Source organism: Colossoma macropomum, unplaced genomic scaffold, assembly GCF_904425465.1.
Source record: "Colossoma macropomum unplaced genomic scaffold, Colossoma_macropomum, whole genome shotgun sequence".
Classification (NCBI taxonomy): domain Eukaryota; kingdom Metazoa; phylum Chordata; class Actinopteri; order Characiformes; family Serrasalmidae; genus Colossoma; species Colossoma macropomum.
Window position 1 is genome coordinate 38,093,195 of NW_023494805.1, and position 14,199 is coordinate 38,107,393.

General features: G+C 40.2%; 1 protein-coding gene across 1 annotated transcript in view; it reads right to left on the minus strand.

Annotated features, from left to right (window-relative positions):
* Positions 1-14,199, minus strand: part of ephb3a (eph receptor B3a) — a 54,141-nt gene that overhangs the window by 24,574 nt on the left and 15,368 nt on the right. The window contains exons 4-5 of the mRNA XM_036596695.1: positions 13,223-13,610; positions 5,404-5,559 (exon numbers count right to left, since the gene is read on the minus strand). Coding sequence (XP_036452588.1) covers positions 5,404-5,559; positions 13,223-13,610 — 544 coding nt within the window. The remainder of the gene's footprint in view (positions 1-5,403; positions 5,560-13,222; positions 13,611-14,199) is intronic.

Genomic DNA, 14,199 nt, shown 5'->3' on the forward strand with positions numbered 1-14,199 from the left:
GTACCTTGATGAATGAAAAACATACCTCCACAGAACCTTTATTTCTAACAGTGTATGTTAGCTTATATTGCTAATCGAAACTATGTAGGTTGGCAGAATTCGTCTCCATGCTAACGTCACCTCAATTACAACCTTTCACACACAAAATAAACAGCATTTGAAGTTAACAAGTCACTCTAAATGTAGTTTTGACGTAGTGTTATTTTACTAATCTTCATAAAAACTCATTCATTTGCTACAATTTCACAATAGGTTGAAGGGAATTTTTGCCAATGTTTAGACTCTCAGTGGTTCCCACCCAAGAACGTATGTGTTCACTGCATGGATGGGTCATTCAGCAGACTGTAGCCCAGTGGTCACCAACCCTGGTCCTTCTTGCAGAGTCTAGTTCCAACCACAATCTGCCACACCTGCTCCAGCGAATTCACTTCTTCAGAAGTCCTTGATTGGCTGGATCAGATGCAATAGTGTTGGGTAAGGGGAGGGTGAGGGGCAGCATGTTGGAACTAAACTCTGCAGGAAAGCAGATCTCCAGGAGGAGGGCTGGTGTTAACAATGCTGTAGCTGGCCATTATTGGCCGGTTTCTGACCACAGCACTGCTGTTGACTAGATATTATTTGTGTGGTGGACAAGTCTCAGCACAGCAGTGGTATTGCAAAGGTGGTGGTAGTCCAGCTCGATGTCATTTTCGACCAGCAAGAATCCAGCTAATGACCAACAAAGAGAAGCAAAGTCCAGCTTAGACCGTCTGAAACCAGCTACCAAGAAAAGCTGGTCTGGGTGGCTGGATTTTTCAGCACGTAATACGTTTGTAACTTGGACTCACTGTCCACTTTATAGGCCCACTATGTAGGCGTACAATAACAGACTGCTGTCATGGTCCTTCTACCTAATTCATCGCAGGTCATTTTCTGACCACAGGACCTCTCCTGACTGGGCTATGGTCTTCGTACAAGGCGAGGTGGTTTCTAATACATTGGTTAGTTATGTCATTACAACACATAACACCATATCATTACAATATGCAACATCAGTACCATATAATGTAACATACTTTGTGGTGCTAAGTAGCAGCCAATTATACAACCAGCACATTATAAGCTGTAACTACGCCATTACACGAGCTTTGAACTCCACTTGTACAGAACCTGGTGCGACATTCATTGGATAAAAGCATCCAGTCTGTATCAATCCGAGCCTCAAATCGAAATTCCGCTTTAGGTCTCAATGGTAGATTTTTCAGCCCTCCTGATGTGGCACACAAATCCTTGCAGTATACTTTAAAGCAGACACGCTCTCCACAAACAGAGCGAGCGGTGTATGAATGCTCAGACTGCCAAGTGCTAAACTGCTCAGGATCAAATCTAATCCCCCGAAGGGGCGGATAAAAAGTGGGTGTTTATTCCGACTCATTTCGGTGGCCCTCATTGATTCAATTAGCTAATCACCCGCGCATATTCGCTCCAAAAGCGCCTGATTGGGCGTTCGCGCGGGAGCACAGGATACGGCCCTCGTTTGTCGGGTCGGATTTCAGACCAATGAATCTCGCTCACTGAGTCATAATGCAAAGTAATTAAAAGCAGAGGCAGCAGTTAGAAAGAACAAAACAAGCCCCTGGTGAATTCAAAGCTTTGGGCTTGATTACTGAAAAGAAAATAAATCTTGTTCCCTGCTGATGATATTAAGCACACGGCACTCTCTGCAAAATACATTCAGAACATGCTGGCTTTGAGGGGGAACACTGTAATTAATCTAGATCATATTTACACAGGTTATTGCATATGTGCGCGTGAGTTCATGCGAACGGTATGGCGAAAAAAACAAATGTACCCAATCTACACCATTCCCAATTGTAATGTTGAAGAATGTTTGGTGACTGAAGTTTGCTTCTTTAGGCTTCCATTACTTGTTAGCGACATTAGCTTCGTAGCACTAGTGCAGGGGTGTCAAACTCCACCACTGAAGGGGCCATTTATAAAAAATCTCAGCCAATCTGTGGGCCAGCTGAGTTTTTATTTCATTATTACTTCACATTTTGCCATCACATGAACAGGCCATTGTTTATTCAAAATATGCCAGAACTGCAACATCAAAACTGGCACTGAATACTTATTCAAAAATAATTCTAAATAAAAACAAATTGTTTTAGGTTTTAGCATATTTGCTTGAACTAGACAGCGGGCATTTTTTCTTTTTGAGTAACTGCTGACCCATAAGTTGTTGTTGGGGGTCAGAACGCACACTATGTTGCAGTGCATGCTGGGGACTGTAGTGCATCTCAGTGTGAAACGAGTTAATAATAATAGAGAATTAAAATAATTTCACATGCCGAATACGACTGTATCGCGGCCCTGACTTGGCCTGCGGGCCTTGTGTTTGACACATGGGCACTAGCGCTAGTGTTGTGTTAAATGGTAAACTGCATGGCTAAGTCGTCACACACTTGCCTCAAACTAGTGATGTGCATGAGTATTTGAGTACTTAACATTTTAAGAAGTCAGTATTTAAAGACAGAAATCAGTAATCGGGTATTTTTTCATCACGGAGAGAGAGAAAATATACAAGCTAACAATTCAGCTATTTCCTGGTTTGACAGGACTGTAAAATGGGACAGTACTGTTATATTTGCATGTATTATATTCAAATATATTCAAATATGTATTCCTATCACATTTTGCTACTATGAAACACTCAGCGTGAGCACATAAGGATACACTGTTAAGGACGTTATTGAGAAAGCAGAGACAGTGCAGCTCTTGCATGGCTTTATTTTTGCTAGCTAACATAGTTAGCAAGGACAATTAAGACAGTTTGCTAAGGACTATGCTAACCTACTCTAGCTGATGCTAGCTAGGTCTAGAATCAGTGAATATGTATTTCTAGGCTAACAATTCAGTGATTTTCTGTTTTAACAGGACTGTAAAACGGGACAGCTATCATATTTACACTCAGTGCATAAAGACGCATTGTGAAGCACATTATTGAGAAAGCAGCGATAGTGCAGCTCTTGTGTGGCTTTTTCGCTGACTAGGCTAACTAACTTACTCTAGCTGATGCTGGCTAAGTCTAGAAACAGTGAGGATATATTTCTAGGCTAATAATTTTTTTTGTTTTAACAAGACTGTAAAATGTGACAGTACTGTGAAATTCACATATATGTACGTATATTACGCTACACTGTCCTACTATGGAACAGTGTCTTAGTGTGAGCGCATGAGGACAATTTGCTAAGGACTATGCTAACTAACTTACTCTAGCTGATGTTAGGAAGGTCCAGAAACAGTCAAAAGATATTTCCCTGACAAAATACGTTGGCACATCTTTCACTGAGGAGAAAAGACCTCATGTAGAAGATGACGGGTTTATATCAGCATCCAATGTTGTACTGGTAAGCTGAAGAGTTGGCGCATTAGCTCATCTGAAGGGGCAGCCTCTGTTACTCATTCAGCGCAATCTGCTGATTTCCCTCAGCTATTTTTGAATAATAAAACACGTCGCAAAATTTGCCATCTAAAAAGCAAGACCATAAAACCCTTAGCGGTTTTGTGCGTTTTACTTGCTCACAGAAACTTGAATATCAAAATTAGCCAGGATGCACATCCGTACTTTGAACAGTGTTGAGCGGGTAAGTAGTCTTAAATGGACTTTTTTACCTGGTTTCTGACAAAAAATCTATAAAAATGGACAAAAGTACATACAGATTTGAATGTTTTTAGCTATGTAACGTACCATTGTGCATTTTTATACACAAAACATATTTAGTCTGATTGAAAACATAAAATTCTAGTGAGTTGAACTACATAGTTGTACCTAATCTAATTTAGGCAGGTTGGAAAAAATGATGCCATATTTACCACCAGGCTAATGTTAGCGTGATTACACAACAACAACAACAAAAATAAATACAATTTTGAAGCTAATTACTCGCTGTAAATGTAACTATTTTGACAAAAACTGATTTGTGGATCTTTACTCACACACACACACACACACATCTTCTAAGCCGCTTATCGTTCTGGGTCGTGGGTGGATCTTTACTAACATTCTCTAAACATTCTGTGGCCCATCTGTTGCTGCACGGTTTATCAGACCCCCTTGACCCCTTTATCATTGGTCAGTTTCTGACCACTGGACTGCTGACCAGATGTTATTTGGATGGTGGATCTCTCTTAGCACAGCAGTGACACTGACACAGCAGTGTTTCTGATACTGTATGATACAACATTATTGATAAAAATGTACAAAAGTAATGAGAAATTTCGCTTTTCGCTATGTGACATAATAGTGTCCATTATTCCTGCATTTGGGGTGAGGAGAAATTTGTACGTCTGATATCTGAAATTTGATTTTTTTTTTTTGCAAAACTGCTTTAAAATCCATGTCAAATCCTGTGATCGGACATGCACACATACACAAAACACACACACACTCACATGGGCATCCCTCAGGCTAAGTGCTTGTGATGAACCTTCCTCTACATGCACTTCGGGGACCTTCTTTGATAACGGCAATGAAGTTGACCTTTATCTCTTCTTTATTCCGTGACATCGAGCAAATTGAACATATTAAACGAGACAGAAATACACGAAAGGCCTTGAACACCTGCATGGCTCTACAAAGCGTTTTAATAAAGTGACAAGACCAGTCAAAAGTTTGGACACACCTGCTTGGAAAATGCTTACATAAGACAAATAGTACAAGGTGGCACGTTAACACTTTTTCTTTTCCAATACTGATATTAAAACCTGCTGATACTGATACCTGATCTGATATTTCTTCTTAAAATATACAGAATTTGTTACTAGCGTGGATCAGATTCATTCTGTTTTTTCTCTTTATTTTTTTTTTATTGTTTTTTACTCTTAAGCACTTTGTCTTTATTTTTCTATGTTATTTTTGCTTTTATTTATGTAAAGCACACTGAATTGCCTTTATGAAATGCGCTATATAAATAAACTGACCTTGCCTTCTGATATTCTATCCAGCATTTTCTGCTGACATTGGCTCAATAACTGATACTCAGTACCTGGTATCAGATCACTGCCATCTCGAATGGTGAAGTTCAGGCCTTTGTATGAATTTTATGCCAAAATGAACTTTTTTTTTTTTAATTTTCTAAGTGAAACTAAGTTAACATATCCTCTACAGAGAACACACTTAAATATGTCATTTTATAGTGCACAAATTGTATTTATTTTGTATTTATTTTTTAACATTTTGGAGTTTAAAAAAACTATATATGTATAAGCTTTTGCACAGGCCACACTTACATTTTCCCCAATATGTGAAATTCAACAAATAAACTGCAATTGTGGCTTAAAATGTGCAGAAGTGTTTTCTATATCAAGGATGTGTTCTTATTTGCATTTTTGCAGCGTGAATAGAGACATGGAGGCACTTACTGGTGCAGGCAGAGTCCGGGGAGTCGCTGTCTGCGCGGTAGTAGCCTCTCTGGCATGGACACACGTTAGCTGCCCTGGAAGTGGCGAGGCTGTGAGGAGGGCACGGCATGCAGTAGCCCTCGCCCTGCTTGGACTTGAAGGACCCTGGCGTACAGGCTGGAAAGGAGGTACAAGAAAAAGCTTGATCATGTCATCTTAAGAGCAACAGTTCATCAAAAAACACTCTATGTTTCATGTAAATAGAACATAACTTTTCCCTTAAACCAGATATCAAGACATGTTTGGTGTCTGAAATTTGGTTCTATAGTTTAGCACTGGGGCTTTAAGGATAATCTAGCTAATAATCAAAACTTAGTCACAAATTAGCATTGTGCCTAAATCATTATGCACTTGCATCAAACCGTCTTTTTGTTAAATAAACTTGTTTATGTGGTTCCTGACACTGTATGACATACTATTACCTATAAAAATGGACAAATGTACAAGAAATATTCAGGTTCCAGGACGGCTACAATTGTTTTTAGCGAGGTGACATACTATCGTCAATTTTCTGTCCATATATTCCTTTCATTCCGATAACTGAGGCACAATTCTAGATTTTGCAAATCATGCTAATGAATCCAAAGAGAACGGTAACAAAAAATATCACAGTCAAAAACAGCATCTCACAAATGGACTACGGTCTCTAACTGCATGCTAGCAAAGTAGAGCTACAGTTAATAAAGTGCTGGTTAAGTGTATATCAGGCTTGCTGGGCTAGCTTATTGTCGCCAATAAGCATTGTACAAACTGTGTATCTAAAAAGCATGAATGGGAAAGCTCACAACACTCTACATGGCGTCTGTTAGGGAAAGTCCCAGCCGTCAACAAAAAAAGATTTTTTGTGCGTTATTGAGCCAAACACTACAAACGGTTTATGTGATTTTTCTTAGATTTTATCACTGATTTTAAATATGTTTCTGAAACAGTAATTTGACCTTTGAGTATTTCGGTCACTCCCCATTCAAAGAGAGAGAAGTCTGGAAATAACTGCACAGCAGCGCTGCAAAGATGGCCGCCAAGTGAACAGACTTCCCTGAAAGACTTTGATCTAAATCATCAGACACTCAAACCATTTTGAGCTGTTCATCTTAAACAGACTTGCTTTTGTGGTTTCTGGGACTGTATGACACACGGTTATCTCTAAAAATGGACAAACGTACAGAGAAGATTCAGGTTTCAAGATGCTACACTGTTTTAAAGCTAGGTGACATACTTTCGTTTTTTGTTGTGCTTAAGGTTCATCTTAAATAGACTTGCTTATGTGGTTTGTGGCACTGTATGATATGCTTTTATCTACCAAAATAGACAAAAGTACAGACAAAATTCAGGTTTCAAGATGCTACTACTCATTTTTTAGCTGGGTGACGTATTATTACACTTTTTTTGGAAAAGAATCAAAGGCACATTTCTAGAATTTGCTAATGATGCTAATGAATCCAAATAGAATTTAAACAAATTGTCACAGAAGTAAAAACAGCATCTGACGCATGGAGTCTCTAACAGTATGCTAGCGAAATAGAGCTACAAGCTAATGAAGTGTAGGTGTATAAAAGGCTAGCTGAGAAAAATGCTAATAGCCACCAATTAGCACTGTGAAAACTGCATGTCTAAATCAACAGTCCCCTCAAACCACGCTACGTAATCTTAAATAGACTTGCTTATGGGCTTTCTGACACTGTGTGATATCTATATGATCTGTTTTTTAATGAAATTGAGAAACATACAGACAAAATTTAGGTTTAAGATGCATTTTTGGGGGAAAAAAAACAAAGGCACATTTCTAGATTCTGTAAATGATGCTATTGAATCCAAAAAGAATTGTCACAAAAAAAATTACCACAGAAATCAAAAACCTCATGCGTTAGCTGCACTAGCAAGGTGGAGCTACAAGCTAGTAGTTAGGTGTATGACACGCTAGCTGGGGAAAATGGCTAAACTGCGCATGCTGTTGTGTTATTTCTCCTTTCAATTCGCACGGTGGACGGCGGCGGTTCCCCACACCCTTCCTCCTCCCTGCCTAAATCATATATATGTGGAAATAGCTGAAGAGCTGGAATGGCCACTGCTGGCATTACTGCTGTCCATATTGCAGTAGCTGAATTACACCTCAGGTACAGACCAGGCAGCTTCAGTATTCCTCGCATGATATATATTACTTCCCTTCCGAAAGAGAGGGTGTGAGGATAATAAGAAAGTGGAAAATCCGAGCGAGTGGCCCCTTAACACGCGTGCCGTTCCGCATTCAGATGGAGAGGGGGTGAACGAGACCGGAGAGAGAGAGAGACAGAGAGACACAGAGAGAGAGAGAGGGGGAGAGAGAGAGAGAGATAAACGCTAACAGGCCCGCCTGCGTCCCTGGTGTGTGTGTATGTGTGTGTGTTTGTGCTGTCCGTCAGCTTGCGGATTACAGCCTGAGAGGTGATAAAGGAAATTAGACTCTCCCCCCCCAAACTCCTCGTCCCATGGCCAAGTGGCGGCCCCCGCAGGGAGTCGTTTATCAGTTCTTTAAGGCGCGCTCTTAACCTTGAGCGGCCATATGGAAACAAATGAAGCTCCAGCTCTACGGCAGCAGCAGCGCTCTCTGAGGAAACTTCCTTTACATCCACAGGTTGGGTCTTTAATCGGCAGAGGCTAAAGTGCCAATCAACATTTTGGACACGCCTACACAATTTTCTCATTTATAATAATCATTTATATATATAAATAAATATATATATATTTGGACAATGAGTGTGGAAACAGGGAGGTGGTTTTAATGGCTGATCCAATCAGAAATACTGGTCTTCTACCAAATAGTGTTATTTAGACCCACCCCAGCAACAAAACACCTGATTGGCTCATATGCATTTATGAACCACATTCCTCTAATTAAATGAGGCATCGGTCCCCAGTTTTCAAGATATCGACACCGTTCCAACTCCGGAATGTTTAGTCTGATCGGGAATGGTGTGCTTGTATACAGCTTTTTGATCTGACGTACAGTTTCCGTAAAATCTTCGTTAAAATTACGTTTTTTTCCCATAGGAATGAATGGAGTGAAAAATTCCACGTCCATCTACTGCACTTTTGCTCGACCAAAACACTCAGTTTTGCATATACTATCTCAGGGCAGCACCCGAGCTCGAGTTCAATGTTGTTCTCACCCGCACTCATCTGTTTGTCTTTTTTTTTCATCCCTTGTTTCTCCCATAGACTCCCATTGATCTGCCCCCCACACAAGCCTAATTATTTCCTTTGCCCAACAGCCAAACTGCATGTACTCACTCAGGGCAGGTCCCCAAGATCTAATCCACAGCCATACTGACCTGCACTCCTCTCTGTGTCGTTTTTTCTTTCCTCGTTTCTCCCATAGACTCCCATTCATTTTCACTCCCAACAAAGCCCTAATCTTTCTTATTCCCCACAGCCACCAAAGTACATGTACTCACTCAGGGCAGGTCCCCAAACTCTAATCCACAGCCATACTGACCCGCACTCCTCTATGTGTCATTTTTTCTTCCCTCGTTTCTCCCATAGACACCCATTCATTTTAGCGACAACTAGCAACAACTTAGCAAACACCTAGCATTAGGTTTATGCTGTGCAATCACTGCCTTTTCTTCAGGAAATGTACTATTCTAGTTTATATTAAAAATTGTTTTGCATAAGCACCAAACCCTACTAATTATATTTGTCTCAATATTATATTTCAGCAACATTCAGTACTGTGCCTTTCCATTTATTTCATTTCCAATCAAAGTGGCAAAGAAGTAGTTTTTCACTTTTCCGCAACAGGAAAAAAACGGAAAACATTTATTTATAACAGATGCCTCAACAACTAAATGTGATACATTTTAAGTGTCCAGTTATGCCTTTATTACAGCTTCCATTCTTTTCTAAAAATGGGAACATTTTTTCACATCTCCAAAGTTCAGTCTTAGAAGTTGGTTGCATTACCTGCTTTTCACGAATTCAATTAATCCCAATTACTACTTAGACTTATCAGTCCTTAAAACCTTCCCTCACATTTTCTAGTGTTCGGTGTTCTGGTGCAAATGTTCATTTTTTTGTTTATTTCCTTTTTTCAGTAAAAGTAACTCACTGGTTTTAACATTAGGAATTAAAGCAGAAGCAGGGTGCACAGAAGTAAAGAGTGGCCAAATTAAAAGAGGAACTGCACCAATTTTTTATACTTTCTGCATAATTCAATTGTTGAGATGTAACAGAGTTATTCAGAGTAGTTCGATGTAAAATGGTTCATTATAGAGAAACTTACAGACTCAGATTTCATTACAGTGGTAGTGATGGGAACCAGGAGACGCCATGACTACAACACAAATATAGCCATTTTATTTACTATCCAAAATGATCAGTGAACCTACACGTGTCTTCTGAGATTAAATTTGTCATACTGATTATGGTAAAATAGTCATAAATCTGAAAAAAATAGTGTTTTTGGGGGTCTATTTTGCCTCAGAGCACCCTGCACGTATCTCTCCACCATGAATGGATTATTAAAAATCCTTTTTATAGGCAATTTTTCTATCAATACTACTTTCAAACAATGTATCAAGCCTAACTATCATCATCATCATAACAATTTCGTATAACTGAAGTAGCTTTTACAGGCTTTTAACTCCTCAGACGTCTGCTTCCATTCACCACCACTGTGAACAATTCTGACTCTGTAAGTTTCTCTAGAACAGAGCATTTCACACCAAACCACTCTGAATGACTCTGTTTACATCTCAGCCATCTAATTATGTAGAAATGTTGGAAAATCAGTCAAATTCCCCTTTAAATAGTGATAGATTTGATATTAAACAAAGTGTTGTGTCTTTTTCTGTTTCCTGCTTTTTTCCTGACACTGAAAAAGGAATAACTTGTGCTTAACGGCCATTCTGATTGTAGCATAAACAAACGAAAGGGTGGTCCCTGACTTCTGCGCAGTACTGTATTGCAAGCCTTTCAGCATAAGCCTTTAGACAAAGACGTATTTTAGACTCAGAGACAAATGCATTCACTCAGGTGTGCCCAAACTTTTGACTGCAACTTATCTTTTTTGTCACACATTCCTCCGTCCCCTCCCTCCTCGACCCTCTCTTCGTCTTCCTTTGTTTGTTTGTCCCTCTGCGTGCCCCATCTATCTGTGGATCTCTCTCTCTCTCTGTCTCTCCCTCCCTCTCTCTCTCTCTCTCCCCCTCCTCTTTTCTGCAGCACCATCCGTCTCCGCTCTATCGCTCTGTTAGGACCCTATCAGATCTGTCAGGAGCAGCTCTCGGCCTGCTAGCTTTGTTCTCTGATGCTAACCGCAGCCCTCCGCCCATTTCTGATCTGCTCCTTCTTCTCTCTCCTTCTTCATCTTCAGAAAAAAATAAATAAATCAGCTCCAGCTCGGAGCAGACGGCTTGGACGGATCCCTCACATTCTTCCCAACATAAAGAGCTTCTAGAAATCCTCCTGTTCTTCTTATTCACAGCGAAGCGCTAATTCGTACCGAAACCCTCTGTCTTGAGTTTCAGGGGGACTCATAACTAACAAAGTCACCATCCAATTAGCTTTCCTCAGGTTTAATCTGTTCAAACCAGGAGGAAGCTGATAATAAGAGAGAAGAGAGCGTTAAAGGCCTCTTTCTGACCTCGGGAATTAACAACTCAGTGTAAAAAACGTTCAAAAGGTCAAAAGTTTGCCTTCTTGTGACATTTTAATTTTCTCAAGCAACTTTTCAATTAAGATACCTGCAAATTAGCAGCGGGCAGTGTGGTCAAAAACGTATAGCACGGTATAACTGAGCCCCTCCTATGAAAAACCATTCCACTTTTTTTGGATCGTCAGGTATTTTGTTTTCTATTTATAATTATATTATGCTTTATTTACGTTTTAGTGACCATTTCGTTTAAAATACAGAGCACTAAACAGTACCGTGCCATGACTTTTGCAGCAAATGTCACATATACTTTCATTCATTTTTCATTTCATTATTAGTATGTTTAATATGCGGCACTACAGGTTCTATTTTGCCTGTTTCCAACTGATTAAACCTCAGAAAAATTAAGAATTGTGACGCATATTGTGTATCATGAAAAAGTCTTGAAGTATCGTGATGCAATATTTTTACCGTATCGCCCACCTGTTATGATATATCGTCACTGCCCAAAGAAAATCATGTGTCTCCATTTTTTCCCAATCATTTAAGCACGACGTTTGTCCTTCACTTTGTGTGAAAATGTGTGAGGAATGTACGAGGAATATTTCAGTCCAGACTGCTTTTTGCTGGGCAGCCAATCAGAACAGAGCTCATTTACATATATCAGTCTTAAAGGCACAGTAACAAAAACAGCCTGTTTAAGTCTGAGAGATAAAGAGAGGTCATGTAAAACTGAATGATGACTGTTTTTGGTGTATAAAGTCACACAGATGTTATAAGTGGACCTCAAAGGGAAAAACTGTGAGAGGATTGTAGCATATGGGCCCTTTAATTATACGCTCCATTATTCACAGTTGTCTTAGCAAGTTTTAAGTGGGGAAATTAAACCTAATAATGCAGAGCTCGTGAACTGGCATTCTGGCACAATACATTCAGTGCTCAGTCCTCAGGCAGGACAAAATGATGGACTGGCCTTCTTGGCAAAGGCCTGGAGCTTAATTTAAAGAAAAAAGTTGCATTTAAAGGGCCCATATCATGGAAAACGGCATAAAAGAGTTTGACGTAGTCTTTAAAGTTTCAAAACATACCATTCACTTCTCAGTTCACACAGCCCATATATGTGGGTGGAGTTAAACTGCTGTGGGCTGAATGAGTGGACCTGCGTAAATGACTTTGCTCTTGTGACATCACAAAACTAATGAATTTGAAATATGATGTTGCAGCTTAGTATTCATAAGATAAGATAATCCCCTTCGTGGGACTAATAAAGGATTATCTTATCTTATGAAAACTAAGCTGCAACATCATAATTCAAATTCATTAGTTTTGTGATGTCACAACAGCAAAATCATTTACACACTTATTCAGCCTACAGCAGTTTAGCTCCACATTGAAGTTATAAGGTGTGTTTCAGCCTGAACTGCTTTTTGAATGAGGCGTAATTGCGCTGTGCAGCCAATCAGAACAGAGCTCGTTTACGTATATCAGTTCTAAAGTCACAGTAACAAAAAGAGCTTAATTTTAAGGGATAAAGAGAAATTGAAAAATGGACAGATAAAAGTGAATTATGACTGTCTTCGGTATGTAAAAACCACAGATAGATCATAAATGCACTAAACTAGTGTTGAAGAAACTTACTGTCACTCTTGTGCCGAAACATTGTATCTCAATTTTTGGCATTTTTTACTTTCTTGCAGTTTGAAAACTCAAATTACCCTAAATTTCATGATGTACAGATCAACAGAAATAGTCCAAAACTACTTGGGAAAAAATATTTTTACATTAACTTCCATTACAAGTTAAGAATGTTTTTTCCTTTCCTGTAAATCCACCAGTTTGGAGACACGTGGTTTCGTTCTGACAGCAATGACTTTGAAACATTTGGCCTAACAGTGGTTTAATACCGTGCTGACACCACAACAAAGGACAAAACGCCAGGAGTTCGGCATTATTCCCAAGGCAGCCCCGTCACAAAGACAGCTTTCTCACTCGAATTAAAAAACTTTTTGAGAAGCTAGGTGTCTCCAAACTTTTGCCGGGCGGCGTACGCCCTTGGCATCTCCTCTTTTCAATTTGTGACATCTGCCAGAAAAGCGCTCAAAAGGCTTCGGTGGAAAAGCCGCTTAAGTCGGATAATACCCCGCCGCTTACCCTGACATTGGGTGTCTTTCTTGGCCGGCTCGAAGCCCGGCATGCAGGTGCAGGATCCCACGGGAACCATCCACTCGCCGTCTCCGTTGCAGTAGAGCTTGAGGGGGACGGACACCTCCACGGCGTTGGGGACGCAGGCTCCCGCCGCGATGACCAGCGAAGTGGCCTCGGCGCCCGTGGCCGTCTCGGGGAACACGGCGAAGCTGGCGATGGTGGTGGAGCACTTCTTGAAGAAGACCCGGGCAGATATGAGGGACATGCAGGCGCCCAGGTCCTGGAAGGCCAGGTAGAAGCCGGCTTTGGAGAGTGGGCCGAAGCTCCGGACTTTGGTGTTCACGATCCCCGACTCCAGCAGGGAGAAACTTTCATCAGGGGCGATGGTGTCCACCTACAGCGGAAGGAGAACATGTTGGCTGAGGGTTAGAGGTTCAAAACGCCTTGTGAAGAAGAAAAGTAGGGCTAAGCAATTTGGGGAGAATAGCTAATTGCGATTATTCTGAATTCTATTGCGACTGCAATTTAAACTGCGATTATTTACTATCAATTAAGTTCCAGGCCTGTTATCAGACCAGAATATCTGCTTTTTCCAGCTTGAGGCTGGAACGCTGGACGTACCATGCCCGACTGCCAGTTAGTTGTGGTTGTGACGTCACAGCACATGGGTGTTTGGTTGATTTTAATTGGTCTATCTCATCAACAGGCAGTTCACAAGTGCCATGCTATTGGCCTAAATCTAAGACAATGTTGTTGATAACGTAGGCTACAATTAAAATTGCAGCTCTTGAGATTTAAATTTGCACTTCTTTTAAATTGTGATTTCAATACAAAAAATGATTAATATTTCAGCCCATATCTATAGGAATACTACAGGGAATTCTATAGGTACAATAGGCCTGTGACAAATTTCTTATAATAACAAAATTACCTGACTGCAATTATTTGAGCTGCATTTATTGTCAACAAGTGTTCAGTTTTCA